Source organism: Thalassophryne amazonica, chromosome 21 (genome assembly GCF_902500255.1).
Source record: "Thalassophryne amazonica chromosome 21, fThaAma1.1, whole genome shotgun sequence".
Lineage (NCBI taxonomy): Eukaryota > Metazoa > Chordata > Actinopteri > Batrachoidiformes > Batrachoididae > Thalassophryne > Thalassophryne amazonica.
In genome coordinates this window covers 23778875-23792951 of record NC_047123.1, presented here as the reverse complement: position 1 = coordinate 23792951, position 14077 = coordinate 23778875, and the positions used below count along the sequence as shown (strand labels likewise).

At 41.3% G+C, this 14077-nt stretch overlaps 1 protein-coding gene across 1 annotated transcript in view; it reads right to left on the bottom strand.

Moving 5' to 3' along the window:
• Nucleotides 1-14077, bottom strand: part of utrn (utrophin) — a 301805-nt gene that overhangs the window by 84909 nt on the left and 202819 nt on the right. Inside the window, 4 exon segments of the mRNA XM_034162029.1 lie at nucleotides 5051-5111; nucleotides 8395-8473; nucleotides 11952-12098; nucleotides 13286-13554. Coding sequence (XP_034017920.1) covers nucleotides 5051-5111; nucleotides 8395-8473; nucleotides 11952-12098; nucleotides 13286-13554 — 556 coding nt within the window.

The window sequence follows — 14077 nt, the reverse complement described above, 5'->3', positions numbered from 1 at the left end:
CCCATGGGCAACACGCTACTTGGATAGTATTGTCCGTTTTTCCCCAAAAGATTATAACACAATTGTTGCCTTTTTTGTTCTGTGGCTGACACACACTTTCAAAGCTTAATGTCAATTCAAGTGTAGCTTTGGTGTAAAGGTGCGCTCTGAGTTTACCAACAATGAAATATGAGTGCATGTGCATGGAGAAAGAGATACATTAAATGCACACTACAATACTGACATCAGCACTCCTGCAGTGGAATAAAGAGGAAAAAAGGCAGTGAGGTGGGGGTGGGTCCTCCCTTGGCATGTATCCTTGGTGACCACCTAAACCGTGCATCTTAATATCACTTCTGGAGTACGGGGCAAAAGGTGGATGTATCGCTTCACGCTTGGCTGCAGACCAGCCAAAGACCTGGTGTTGCACAAACACCACTTTGTTGTCAGACATTTGTTACCGTCAGACACTGTCGTGCACAATCACGATGCTGGGTAGGTAATTCTTATTTCTGCATGGGAGCAACTGGACAGAATTACTGTCAGAGAGTAAAAGAGTACAACCAAAGTCAGAAAAAAAATCATTGATGTCTGCAATGCCAAAAGAATAGGAATGGAAACTTTACAAAGTGGTAAATGCTTATATTGTGATGCAGGCGTTAAATTCAGGAATGGATGTATATTAACAAATGACCACACAAAACATGAAATGTCTTGGGTTCATAGTGTGTGCTATGAAACAGAAGTTAAACACTGCCGGTGTTACAGACTGAACGGTCCCCCTAAAAACTGGTCCGCCCTGCCTTCACTGTGCATGCGTCATTAGCCGTGATTCACTGATTATCACCTTGTTTCTGCTTCAAACTGCACTCCATCATCATCTGTCTCAGCGACAGATATCTGAAGCTTTTGTACAACAAACATTTCCACATAAATTCAGCATTATTTCATCATAAAAGATGGAGGAAGTGATCAGAGCACCGCAGCTACAAGGGCTGCTTGCTGATGCGTTCACTGCGTGTCGGTCATTTCAAAGCATCACCAAGTATCACCTCGTATCTGCTTAAAACAGCCTCGTTTCTGCTTAAAACTCACTTTAGAATGATTTAAGAGGTTTTACCTTTATCAACTGATGGTTAATAATCACGTTAATCCATTTGATCGCTCTGGGTGAAGAGACTCTGTCTCAGAGCTCCGAAATGACACACGCGTAGTGGAGGCAGGGTGGACCAATTTTTAGGGGTAGACCATTCGGTCTTTTAACTTGGATTATCTATACCATCCCACTTGTTACTGGTTTGGACTCGTAAGCCCCAAAATCCTTCGACACGTGGATCTTGTTTTTGCTCTCAAAAAACCGCCAGTAAGATTACAAAGTGCCAAAACCGTGTGAAATGGGGCGGTGTGTCGGTTTGCCGGCACAAAGCCAACTTTGAAACCAACTGATTTCCTCCAACATGTCGCTTGATCTCCTTGCTGCAGGGGGGCGGTTTAATCAGCGGCCTTTTGTCAGCTTGAAGAAAGAAGCAGAGCGTGCGAGGCGATGGAAGAGGAGATGAAGAGCGACTCGTGGAAATGAATGTGTCAGGGACTGACGCCTGTGTCCTGGGATGTCGTGGAGCTGAAAGAGACCTGTGATTAGTCCTGGAGACACACTGAGAATTCAGTGTTCAAACTTACATTTGTACGCACAAAACTGCCTTCTCTGGATATCTGGCTTCACAATTGGCAGTTTTGAACAACACACGAGTGAAAAACACACACGGATGTAGGATTGATTCTTTGTTGTTGTTCTCAGGAAGAGGCGATTGTGTGAGCGCCTGTGAAGACGTTTGGAAAAAGCGAGTGAGAGCTTGGCTCCAGATGTGTGTGCATTTTGTTTTGTGCCCCCGCAAACATGCTTTTGTGTGCTTATTTGTGTGAGCGAGAGACTACAGGTTCACCAGAGGGTCACGTCTGAGGCGGCAGGCTGCTGTTGACTCTGAAGTTTGCATGTTCTCAGAGTGTAAACGACTTTGATCTTTTGTCCTCTCGAGTATCGAGTTGAAGGACGGACACACTGCAGGTGGATGACAGTGATGACCCAATTTTGGGGATAAAAGAAACAATAAAAGACAACATACTGGAAAATGTGGTGGGATACAATAAAGTAAGTCCCTTCACCTTCTCCCTCTTTTCACTCTGGGTCACCGCAACAGATTGCGGCTTTGAGGGTCAGCAGGTAATCAAACTGAAAACATTTAAGATTTTTAATCTCATTCTGAGTAATATTTATGACCTATAGTCCCAAGGTAGTTAAAAACCGCTGAAAACATAGCGAAAGTAAAAACATAGACACGCAAAAGTGATAATCGACCCCATGGAATTTCAATATAAATGTGTTCATTTTTTTCATTCTTCAACAGTGGGTCAGAAATCAAGAGATATAAAAGACAAGAAGAAGCATGTAGAAGATGCAACACAGGTGCTGTAAATGTTCAACACCTGGTCATTAATACTTTTGATTCAGAGATACTATACAGTTTTATAGGATGTTATACAGTTCTAGTCAGTTCCTCGACTAACAAACAAACTTTCTGCCATTTTGAATCCATTTTGGCTTCAAACTGTTTAAAATAAAGTTATAAAGTTAAGTTTGACCTTTCAAGGTTACCCCAGCTCAAAGGGCATGCAAGCAATAGAAAGATTACATATAACTTCATAATAATGTTGAACAGTAACCGCGTGTCCCCTTAACCAATTCCTCAGATTAGCAATTTGAAATATCGCAACATATAAACATTGGGCCAAACATTTGACCTTGGCCTGTGATGGTGATTTTTAACCAATTAATCTCAATATCAAAATCACTTTGTCCTTGACTAACCCTCAATCAACCCAGCAATTTTGGTCCAAATCAGATCAAAACTCTTCATGCTATTTTGGTCATATATGGATGGGTACATAGGACCAAAAACAACAACTCCTGCTTTCAAATTTGAACTATCCAAACATTACTAATCTCAAATGTGAGAACTTTCTTGTATTTCATTACATAAATCAACCATCACCCCATAAATTTTCAAATTCGAATAGTGCCCAGTACATGACAAACCAAAAGAACGACAAGAACCAAAGTAAACACAACTTGAGTTTCTTATAAATTGCAGAAGAGTACCTTAAAAAAAAAAAAATCAATAAGTAAGTCACTTTATCACCCAAAAATGAGAAATGGTTATACATTATGTACTTCTGTGTACCAACATATGATTCATTTATAAAAGCTAGACATTTAGCAGCATTTCATTATTTTCTAAAATTTTAGACATATAGTACATTTAGTGCATCTAAAACATTTGCACAATACTGTGGTTTACGCGATAATATTACACACTTTCTTCCAGTTTCACGTTCCATATTCATAGTATGTCTCTTCATGAATGTGCTGGGTGTTGTTATGCGTGCTATTTCAATTTTGCTGCAGGGATAATTAAAATTGACTGAATTTAATAAGGTCAAATTTGAATGCAAGCCATTTAGTCATTTATTTTTCCTTATTCTTGGGCAGTGAAAATCTCCCCACTCTTTTCTGATGTTTCAGCGAAGAGAATGTCTATTTTTTTAATATGTTTGGGAGGTAAATTGAAGACCTCTCAATGTCACTTTGAGCATTATTCTTAAACCTTATGGATCACCTCTTGCAAATTACAGGCAGCCTGCAAAAAGGCTATAACACGGAACTGACTGAAGCTCGAATCACCAACTCTTATGGACTGGATGGACATTGTGCACGAACTTTATGTTATGGAGCAGACAACCTACTCTCTCAGACATTCCTCTGAAAAATGTGAGAAATACTGGAAAAAATGGAAATGTTTTCTCGACTTGTAATGACATTTGATTTGGTTAATAATAAAAAAAAACCTTGCGGAATATGTGTAATTTTCATTTAATTTTCACTGACTCTTACTATTACTACTACTATTACTCTTACTAGGTGGCTGGTCCTATATTTTGTTGGTTTGTAAGATTTTTGGTTGGTTTATTTTTATGTAAAACTGAAAAAATTATAAAAATAAAGTAAAAAAAAAACCTTATGGATCAGTGAATATATTAATTTACCACATTTACCAAAAGGTTGATTTGTGGTTTGTACCAAAAGCTTGATGCTGTTGATGTGAACCTAGAGAGACCAATATTTGACCCATAGGAGACTGGCTGGCAATTTCAATCGTCAAATATTGCGAGGCTTTGCTAACGTAGAAGCCCATTTTACCAGCTCAAGTAGAAACCAGAAGTAGATTCACAACTGACAGTTTAAACTGCAAGCAAAAGGGTTTTCAAACCACCCTGAGCTCTCTTCTTAGTGCAAAAAAAAAACACAATTCAGATTTGGGGGAAGTCAGCAATTTACTGACAAAGTCACAAGAGTTTGCGGTAATGAGGTTGTTCAAAGTTTCAAAAAAAAAAAAAAAGAATGACAGTTCGCAAAGCTGAGAAAAGCTGAGACCAAGAGCTGTGCCGTTTGGCCTAATTTGGAAAGAATCTGAATGGGAAGCAGGACGTCAAGCCGGAGCTTTTAGTGATGATTAGCATAGCCTGGGCGGCCGCTTTGGGATTCCTGTGAATAATATCAGCTTAGAAAGAGATGCTAATGTTGGACTGAGCGAGTAGTGTGACTGACACAGTTTGAATTTTAATGTATACAGAGAAATCAACCGGCAGAAAGAACTTTAATTAGGCCCACAATGAATGATATATGTGATGTGTGCACGGGATGTAGTGAGGAGGTTAAAGGTCAGGCAGTGTGGCCAGATCAAGAGGTTGAAATATTAAAATCCTTACAGCAGGAGGAATAGAGATCAATTTCTAGCACATCTTTAAAAAAACTTCCAAAAAACATCCCCAAAAACCCAAGATGGTCATAAGTGGTCATTATGCAGAGAGACTCTTGTGCAATTCGACGTCTTTACATTGAACTTGAACTAATACCACCTCGATTCCACGATGACAGCATTCGATTCCACACAGTCATGCGTGTGTGTACACAGCGGCTTAAAGATAGCAATCGAAGCCGCGCTCTGGTACTTACTTGATGTAATATGGAACCTTATTTTGAGAAACCGCACGTTGCCAGGGGAGCTGCACGGAAGCTGCAGAAAGATCAAGAGAAATGGAGAGAAGGAGAGACACACAAGGTCAAGTCGTCAAAAATCACAAACATCCATCTGAATAAACAGCGCACGGAGCTTACCGTGCAACACAGTAATCCATTTAGTGCTTTGGGCTCGTTTTCATATAATTCTCACATCTAACACTTCGCTTCATAGGAGGATTCTTAGCTCGCGTGAAATTGACTTATCTCGGTGGAAGGAGGGTGGGAGACAGACGGGAGGATTTGAAAGTTGACAGTTGAAAACTTTTTTACCAAATAAACCTAGACGGGCAAACGCCGACGATCCCACACGGAAAGATGCTTGAAATATCGACAACGATCAGCTGACGGAGCTTTAAAATCCAGCTTTTATTAGACCTGAGCAACTCTCAAGAGCAATACGGTGTAAAAATGTTGCTTGATTTATCGGCATCCTACTTCCCCTCCCCTCTGACACAGCTCTACATAAAGATCGAGAAATGAGATAGACAGCAAGACAGCAAGAGAAAGAGATCAAGAGAGATTGGGTGCTATACGAGATGGATAAGGCAAGATAAGAAGGCAGAACTTTATTGATCCCTGACGGAATATTAAGCTACTCGTGTAATGAGAGTGAACCCATGATGGAGGAGATAGTGTCACGGTGCCGCGAAGATGAAAGGAAAGACAGAGTGAGGTTTTGTCTCGTGTGGCTGCTCAGGTCTCCGCGGGTGTACTTAGTAAATTCATGTCTCTTGGCGACACAGTGCAACAGTCGAGCTTACCACCTGGTCTGAGACTCACACGTCGTCCATTCTGTCTCCGTGTCTGACAGCCGGAAAAGCATATCAGGCGAAAGCAGAAAGAACGCCGACAGTTGAAGGATCGTCGAAAGTGGTGGAAGAGAAGAAAAGTTAAGAGTAGCTTTGTTTAATGCTGTGCATTTGTCTCCGTCCTCTTGCTCGTACTTTATCTCAAACTCTCTTCTTCTGTAATGAGAGTTCGAAAGTGGGCAAAGAGACGGGAGTCAGCGGAGAGCTGTAATTAAGCCTTACATTATTCTAGAGTGAAGTGTCTCCACTTGAGACTGTGTGAATTCATGCACGTGCACCCAAACAACTGCCAAGTGTGGCAAGTAGTGGAGCAGATAAGCATGACGTTTGGCCAGAATTGTTCACTTGGTGAAACAAGCAACAGATTTGGCCTGAAAGTCCTTCATGAATCAGTGTTTAAGGAAAAAAGTGCTGGCCACTTGAAAATCCAATATGGCAGCCTGGTAGGGGTCAATGAAGAATTACACAGGGGCCAATCCAATCATATTAAAAAGTATAATACAGTATTTGTCTGATCATAAATATTCCAAAAAGGTATAGTTTGGACTATCTATGAGTGAATGTTCTGGAGTTATGGGGTAAAAACAATAAGAATGGTGGCAAAGGTCAGCTCCAGTTTGTATACGTGTCATAAGTTAAAGTTGCTCGAATTTTTATAAAATGTGATGCAAATTATTGGTTGAATTAATAGGGTTTTTAAAAGGAATAGTTTGCAGTATGTGTCACGCTTAGTTGTCACGTTACAGGGTAACATATGTAACATGTCATAGAATTCAAGAATCCTTGAAGCCAGAGGACACACACCAATTAGCTAAACTGCAGGATTGTCTTACAGACATAAAGACATGGATGACCTCTAATTTCCTGCTTTTAAACTCAGATAAAACTGAAGTTATTGTACTTGGCCCCACAAATCTTAGAAACATGGTGTCTAACCAGATCCTTACTCTGGATGGCATTACCCTGACCTCTAGTAATACTGTGAGAAATCTTGGAGTCATTTTTGATCAGGATATGTCATTCAAAGCGCATATTAAACTGGACTATTGTAATTCATTATTATCAGGTTGTCCTAAAAGTTCCCTAAAAAGCCTTCAGTTAATTCAAAATGCTGCAGCTAGAGTACTGACGGGGACTAGAAGGAGAGAGCATATCTCACCCATATTGGCCTCTCTTCATTGGCTTCCTGTTAATTCTAGAATAGAATTTAAAATTCTTCTTCTTACTTATAAGGTTTTGAATAATCAAGTCCCATCTTATCTTAGGGACCTCGTAGTACCATATCACCCCAATAGAGCGCTTCGCTCTCAGACTGCAGGCTTACTTGTAGTTCCTAGGGTTTGTAAGAGTAGAATGGGAGGCAGAGCCTTCAGCTTTCAGGCTCCTCTCCTGTGGAACCAGCTCCCAATTCAGATCAGGGAGACAGACACCCTCTCTACTTTTAAGATTAGGCTTAAAACTTTCCTTTTTGCTAAAGCTTATAGTTAGGGCTGGATCAGGTGACCCTGAACCATCCCTTAGTTATGCTGCTATAGACGTAGACTGCTGGGGGGTTCCCATGATGCACTGTTTCTTTCTCTTTTTGCTCTGTATGCACCACTCTGCATTTAATCATTAGTGATTGATCTCTGCTCCCCTCCACAGCATGTCTTTTTCCTGGTTCTCTCCCTCAGCCCCAACCAGTCCCAGGAGAAGACTGCCCCTCCCTGAGCCTGGTTCTGCTGGAGGTTTCTTCCTGTTAAAAGGGAGTTTTTCCTTCCCACTGTAGCCAAGTGCTTGCTCACAGGGGGTCGTTTTGACCGTTGGGGTTTTACATAATTATTGTATGGCCTTGCCTTACAATATAAAGCGCCTTGGGGCAACTGTTTGTTGTGATTTGGCGCTATATAAAAAGATTGATTGATTGATTGATTGATCCAATGGACGTCAACACTGTTTGATATTTACTTTGCAAACCAAGCATTCAACACAGTCAAAACTATTCCATTTATTAATCCTATTAGTTCAACCAATAATGTGCACCACTTTTTTACCAAAATTGGAGCAACTTAAACTTGACTCCTGTACAAACTGAAACTGACCTTTATCACCATACTTGCTGTTTTTACCCCATGACTCCAGAACATTCAGTCATAGATAGTCCAAACTATACCTTTTTGGAATCTTTGTGATAACACACATAATGTGGTATAGCTTTCAATATGATTGGAACATTTTAAAATTTTGACCCCTTGTGTAATTCTTTATTGACCTCTACCTGGCTGCCATATTGGATTTTCAAGTAGCAAGCACTTTTTTCTCAAACACTGATTTATGAAGAATATTCATGCCAAATCTGATGCTTGTATCGCCATGTGAAGGATTGTTTCAGTTATTTGCTGCGCTAAAGATAAATGCGTGTTCGTATATATACTTAAAAGAGGACAAACACCCCTCCCACATTTCCCAGTTAACTGTCCAAGTACTCACTGGAGAGGAAATGCTGTGAGGATGGCCCAAAGTCTCGGTGTGCTTCCTGAAGGAGCTTCAATCTGTCGTCCACCGACACCTGCACCGTGACCAGACACCAAACAAGACAGTCAGCGGCAGCCTCGAAAGTCAGACATGCAAACTCTGATCTATGCAACAGCCGCCCGCAGCTGCCGTCATGGTTGGAGTGAATTCAATTTCAGTGCAGTTAAATAAGAAGTGGATTTTCTTGTAAAGCTCCAAAGTCAAAGAATGTATACTGTGTCACATCTTGAATTTAAATGAAGTTTGTAAATGGCAATTCATTTACCGTTCACTAGACTGTGCAGCACTGGGCAGAACCTGTATCATACATTTGAGCACTTTGAACTAGAAGGAGACTCCTTTAAGTGTACACTTCCACCTTCTGCAATGTAATCAATCAATCAATCAAAGATTTGTTTAAAATTTGGGGGAGGTGATGGTCTACACTGGTTACAGCAGCGGACTTGTGACAAAAGGATCTTCGGTTCAAATCCCTATCAGTCGAAAAGTCATTAAGGGAACTTAAGCAGTTGGACAAGGTCCTTAATCTCCCAAGTTGGCAGCACAATGATGTGTGTGAGTGAGTGAGTGAGAGAGAGAAAGAAAGAAAGAAAGAAAGAAAGAATGGGTGAAAAGCACTTTGAGAATCTGCTTCAGGTGGAAAACCACAATACAAATACAGGCCATTTACTATTTCTTCTAAACAGCAGGATAAACAATTTGCTGAGCATTAATAAAACCTGAGTTGCTCAATGCACCTTAACCCTTGGAGCCTTACAGGTATTTTCTTTCTTTTAATATAATGCCCATGTGTTGTGTATCAAAATGTTCAGAACAACATCAGCTTTCTGAATGTGAGACACACTATACTTGTCAAGAATACAAGTGTAAAGATATGACTTATAAATAGAAATATGATTAAAAAAAATTGACCGGGATGCAGCAGACCATCTGAGGTTTGACCACTAGCACGAAACCTGAATTCATCAAAGAAAATGACGTTACTCCATTGTGTTTTGCCCATATTTGAAGAGTTCCACATCCATAGCCAATGCTGCCCCATTAATCAATACCAAATTGTCACAGAGCCAAGATTTTTGATTTTTGAGATACAAGTTCATCTGACAGCGCTCTTGAAGTCTATTTTTTCCTGGAACAAATCGGAGTGGGTTCACATGTGAGTGAGCGGCTGAACACCTGTCCCATTACTCCACAGTACCACTGAGGTGTGAGCTACTACTCCCTACACGACAGATCTCATGTGGTTGCCAAGGCTGTGTATTGACATGTCGAATAGTGTGCAACAGTGCCCGCGAGCTTCCTTTACTCATCAGACCGATTAGCAGACACACACACACACACACACACACACACACACACACACACACACACACACACACACACACACACACACACACACACACACACACACACACACACACATCACTTCAGCACAACCGCAACACAGGGATTGAGAAAATAGGCAGAGAATGGCACTGGCATGATTTGTTTCTGTCCACTAATGACTGTGTTGGTTACTGCCCCGCCAAGAGGAAGATGGCAGCTGTCTGCAGATGAAAGCCAAAATCATCAAACCACACAGTCAGACTGGCTTATTAGTCAACTTGTCACCTTCCTGCACATAGAAAGAGAAAACAAGAATAAAATGCATGCAGTTTGCTACAGCTGCAGCCTGGTCTCGCTCAGAAACTGAGCTACGGTCGGTTCTCGGCTAAATGAGACTATTACATGGTGTCTGTACACGGAAAACAGTACAAGGCCACAAATTAGCCAGTTTCACTCTGTGGCAGTGCCCCACTTTTAAAGGGTCGCTTTCAAATTTATTACTTTTTACACCCATAAATCCCTTTAGCTCTTTATTTCTTGTGTGTACTTTCATATTTCATGCTCACACAGCACAGCGGCAGCATTAGGCAGCTAACAAAAAGGAAACTCTGAACTCTTTCTGTAAAATACAAATTTCCATGACAGTAATATTAACAATCGGTGTACTGTTTCAGTGGGTCAAAAGCTTCCATACGTACATTTAGGCCTGTTGCAATAATTGTTAATGAAGTATTATTAGTAAGATAACATAGAGAGGAACATGATCATCTTGCTGGCCTTCATGAGATTAGATTAGACAGAGCTTTATTAATCCCTTGGGAAATCCCTCAGGGAAATTGAGGTTCCAGCAGCACTGCATAGCAGCATACAGGGTAAGAAGCACACAGAGTATTAAAAGTGCAAGTGAAAGTAAAAACAATTTCCAAATATAAATACCAAAAATACTGCTTGCTACTGGTTTACTGGCTACTACTGTTCCTCTCATTCCTGTCCCCTGTCTTCCTGTTACTCCTGATGAAATATGTCTAACATTAAATAACAAAATATGAAATTTACATCATTGACTCAAGTTGTGGTTCTTACAATTGATAACAAAAGCATGATAAAACTTGAATTATTTATTTTATTCCACTTTGCTTTGCATAGGCCCATTGATGCCTGAGAAGGAACCATCAAATTGAGAAAATGATCCATGAAATCAGGAACTGAGGTGACATCAGCGCATTCCACCCTTTTATAATATATTTTCAATATGTCAGATATTTTAATATTTTCACATAATTTCAATGTTGAATATTCTTGAGAATTAAAAGATCATTAGTTTCTGAAGAAGGATGTACTTAGGGAATAACCCTGTTGTGTCTGATGATCTGCGGACGTTAATGGTGGATTTTACGGTTGCAAATTGAGTTTTACCGGCGATGCGTTAACAGAGACGGTTAAACGGATATTTGCAACTGAAGAAAAACACTTGTAGCCCATTTTTCTACTATCTCTGGATGCACTTATCGCTGTTGCTTCCTCAATTGGAGAGAAGACGATTTGTTAATCACGTGAAAAAAATATTGTTATAGCGTAAAAATTGATAGCCAACATTCCTTGCAATGATGCCTTGAGATAGTCTGCACAACGCACACTCCTCATGCTAAAAAAACCATAAAATCACACAATGGTGTGCTGTTACTATGTGTGCATGGAACCTTAAAGAGCAGGAATTCAATCTCTAAGACAACGAATCAAAAGAGACTTCTTCATGACTTTTCCTCCAGGGCTAAGACATGCTCCACTTGCAGAAACACTCCCGCAGCGAATCAAGCCGAGGCATTCTAGTAGATACGGAGCGACGACAGACTGCTGCGCTACGAGACTAGTGTCCATTGATGTGGAGTGACAAAGTGTAGCGCGGAGCACAGAGCTGTGTTCAAATGAAACGGGTACATCGGTAGAGGCGCGCATCTCTGTCCCCAGTGTGTTTAACTGACAAAGTAAAATCAGAATACAAACAACGAGAAGAATTCAAAAGGAGAAATGAAGGCGCACAGGCAAATGGAGAGGTTGAAGGCTCAAGATATACACAGCGCATATTCGTGCAAGCGTGGACAAAAATCCAGAAAGGCGAAAAGCATCAAAGAAACAAAAAGGAGAAAAAAAAGGCAAAAGTGGTGACGTAAGAGGATTTAATGTACCTGTAACAGTTTCCATCGCACGTTCAGCTGGTCCAGTTGTCTGGAGGCGGTGGAGGACAGCTGGATGTCCAGTGGCGTCAGCTCTGCAGAGAGCTCATTAACGAGCCGCACGTCCTGACGCAACGGGCTAATCTCCTCTTTAAAGGCCTGGACAGACACCATTATTCTTGTACTATTTTAAACACACACAGACATTTAATGTTTCATTTCAAACACATTCCAGATGGAGGTAATAACGTCCAAAATGGCAGCGGCCATCATGTTAGCTATTAGAGGTTGAACGACTTCCAATTTTGTAAAAGATGATCATTATGTCACGATGGTCGAGCTGAGATTGACTACCGGAATCCTTTCAGTGACCATTTGTATCCGCAAAAACTGTGTATTAACATCACCTCGCAACGAGGGAACAACAACAATGCTTGGATGTTACAAGCTTTACTGACGTATGTCGGAACAAAAAACATTAAAATGTCGGGATAAGATCCAATTCAATTCATGCAATGTTTCTTTTCACCCTATGTTGACTTTTGCAAATCGTTTGACCAAGCTGCTCTATGGACAGAGGTGGGACGAAGTCACCATCAAGTCACTTTCAAGTCAAGAATTAGCAAGTCCCAAGTCAAGTCTCAAGTCAGCTTGCAAACAATTGGTGGTCATTATGACTTGAGACTTGCTAATTCATGACTTGAGAGTGACTTGATGGTGACTTTGTCCCACCTCTGTCTGTGGGACATCTTGAAAATCTGCGGCCTCCCCAACAAGTTGCCTATACAAAGGAACCAAGGACACTCAACTAAAATGTACAGCTAACTTTGGAATAAAGATCTTTGTTAGGAGAAGATGCCAGATGTTGCAGTCCTGGATTGAGATGGTCTGTTGTGAAAGTGGCTTGAAAAACACTGATGGAGGCTTATTGCGGTAAAAAACCAATTGCCAGCTCCCTCAAGACATCTGAGCCATTGTGTTGTGTGTTAAAACTGCACATTTTAGGATGGGAAGTGCTTCCTTGCCAACTATGTTGATTTTCGTAAGGCATTTGATTTAGTTGACCATGCTGCTCTCTGGAACATCCCAAGAATTTATGGAATCCCCTTGAAGATTCTGGTTAACATACCCAGCGTACATACAGCTACTCTAAGTGCTGTATGGAGCGGACACAGAAACTCAGAATTTTCCCCAGAGGAAAAGGGGCATTCCTCAGGGATATGTACTGGTTACGTTAATAAAATGAAAATAAACTGCTGATTTAGGTGGCCAAGAGAAGACAATCAATGATGAGAATGCTAACACTTGTCTCACATTCAAAGCAAAGTGCAGTCCCTCAGACTCACCACAGTCTTTTCGATGTGGTCCTGCAGAGAGTCGATGAGCAGATCCCCTACAGGTTGCCAGGCAGCTTTGGCTTCCTCTGCCCGAGTCAACCTCAGGTCCAACTGGTCCATGGAGCTCTGCAACTCCTGGAGCCGCTCCAAGGCTCGTTCCACCTGACTCTGCCAGCCGCCCACGTGCCCTTTCAGGCGCTCCCATCGCTCCCTCACGTCACCAGTCTGCTTGCGAATAGCTCGGGCTAATCCGCGAGCCTTCTCCTCTGGAGTGAGTTCTGAGGGCCAGACAGAAGGAGACGAGAAAAGGAAAAAGCTTAAGAAGAACAGGAAGTAATAAAGGCAACAGTTGATGCTGCCCTCTCTCCCCCTTCCCTTATTTCCTCTCCTCTGTACAAGTCAGGCTCTGCGCCTCTGCTGCATACTGATGAAGAACGTGAGGTACAAATACAACAAACCAGTCGGCTAGCAGCAGAGATAACAATGGACTTCAAATGAAAACAGTTCGGATTTTAAAATCAGTGTCACATCGTCGAAAGAGGCAACAAGCCTTTGATCTTAAATCAGCTTTTTATCTATTTATACAATGAGACGACGCTTTGATATGCGATTCAAAAGGCCGCAGACAATGAGCCTATCACTTAGCGCTCTGAAGTCTCACCACACCCCTATGAAGGCCCCATAGGCCGGGTTAAATATTTACACAGAAGGGTTTAACTCTGAAGAGAAATTTGCTGACTTCACCAAGACAGAATGCAGAATGAGCCGGCGCACGTTTAATTGTATCACCACCAGCTGAGA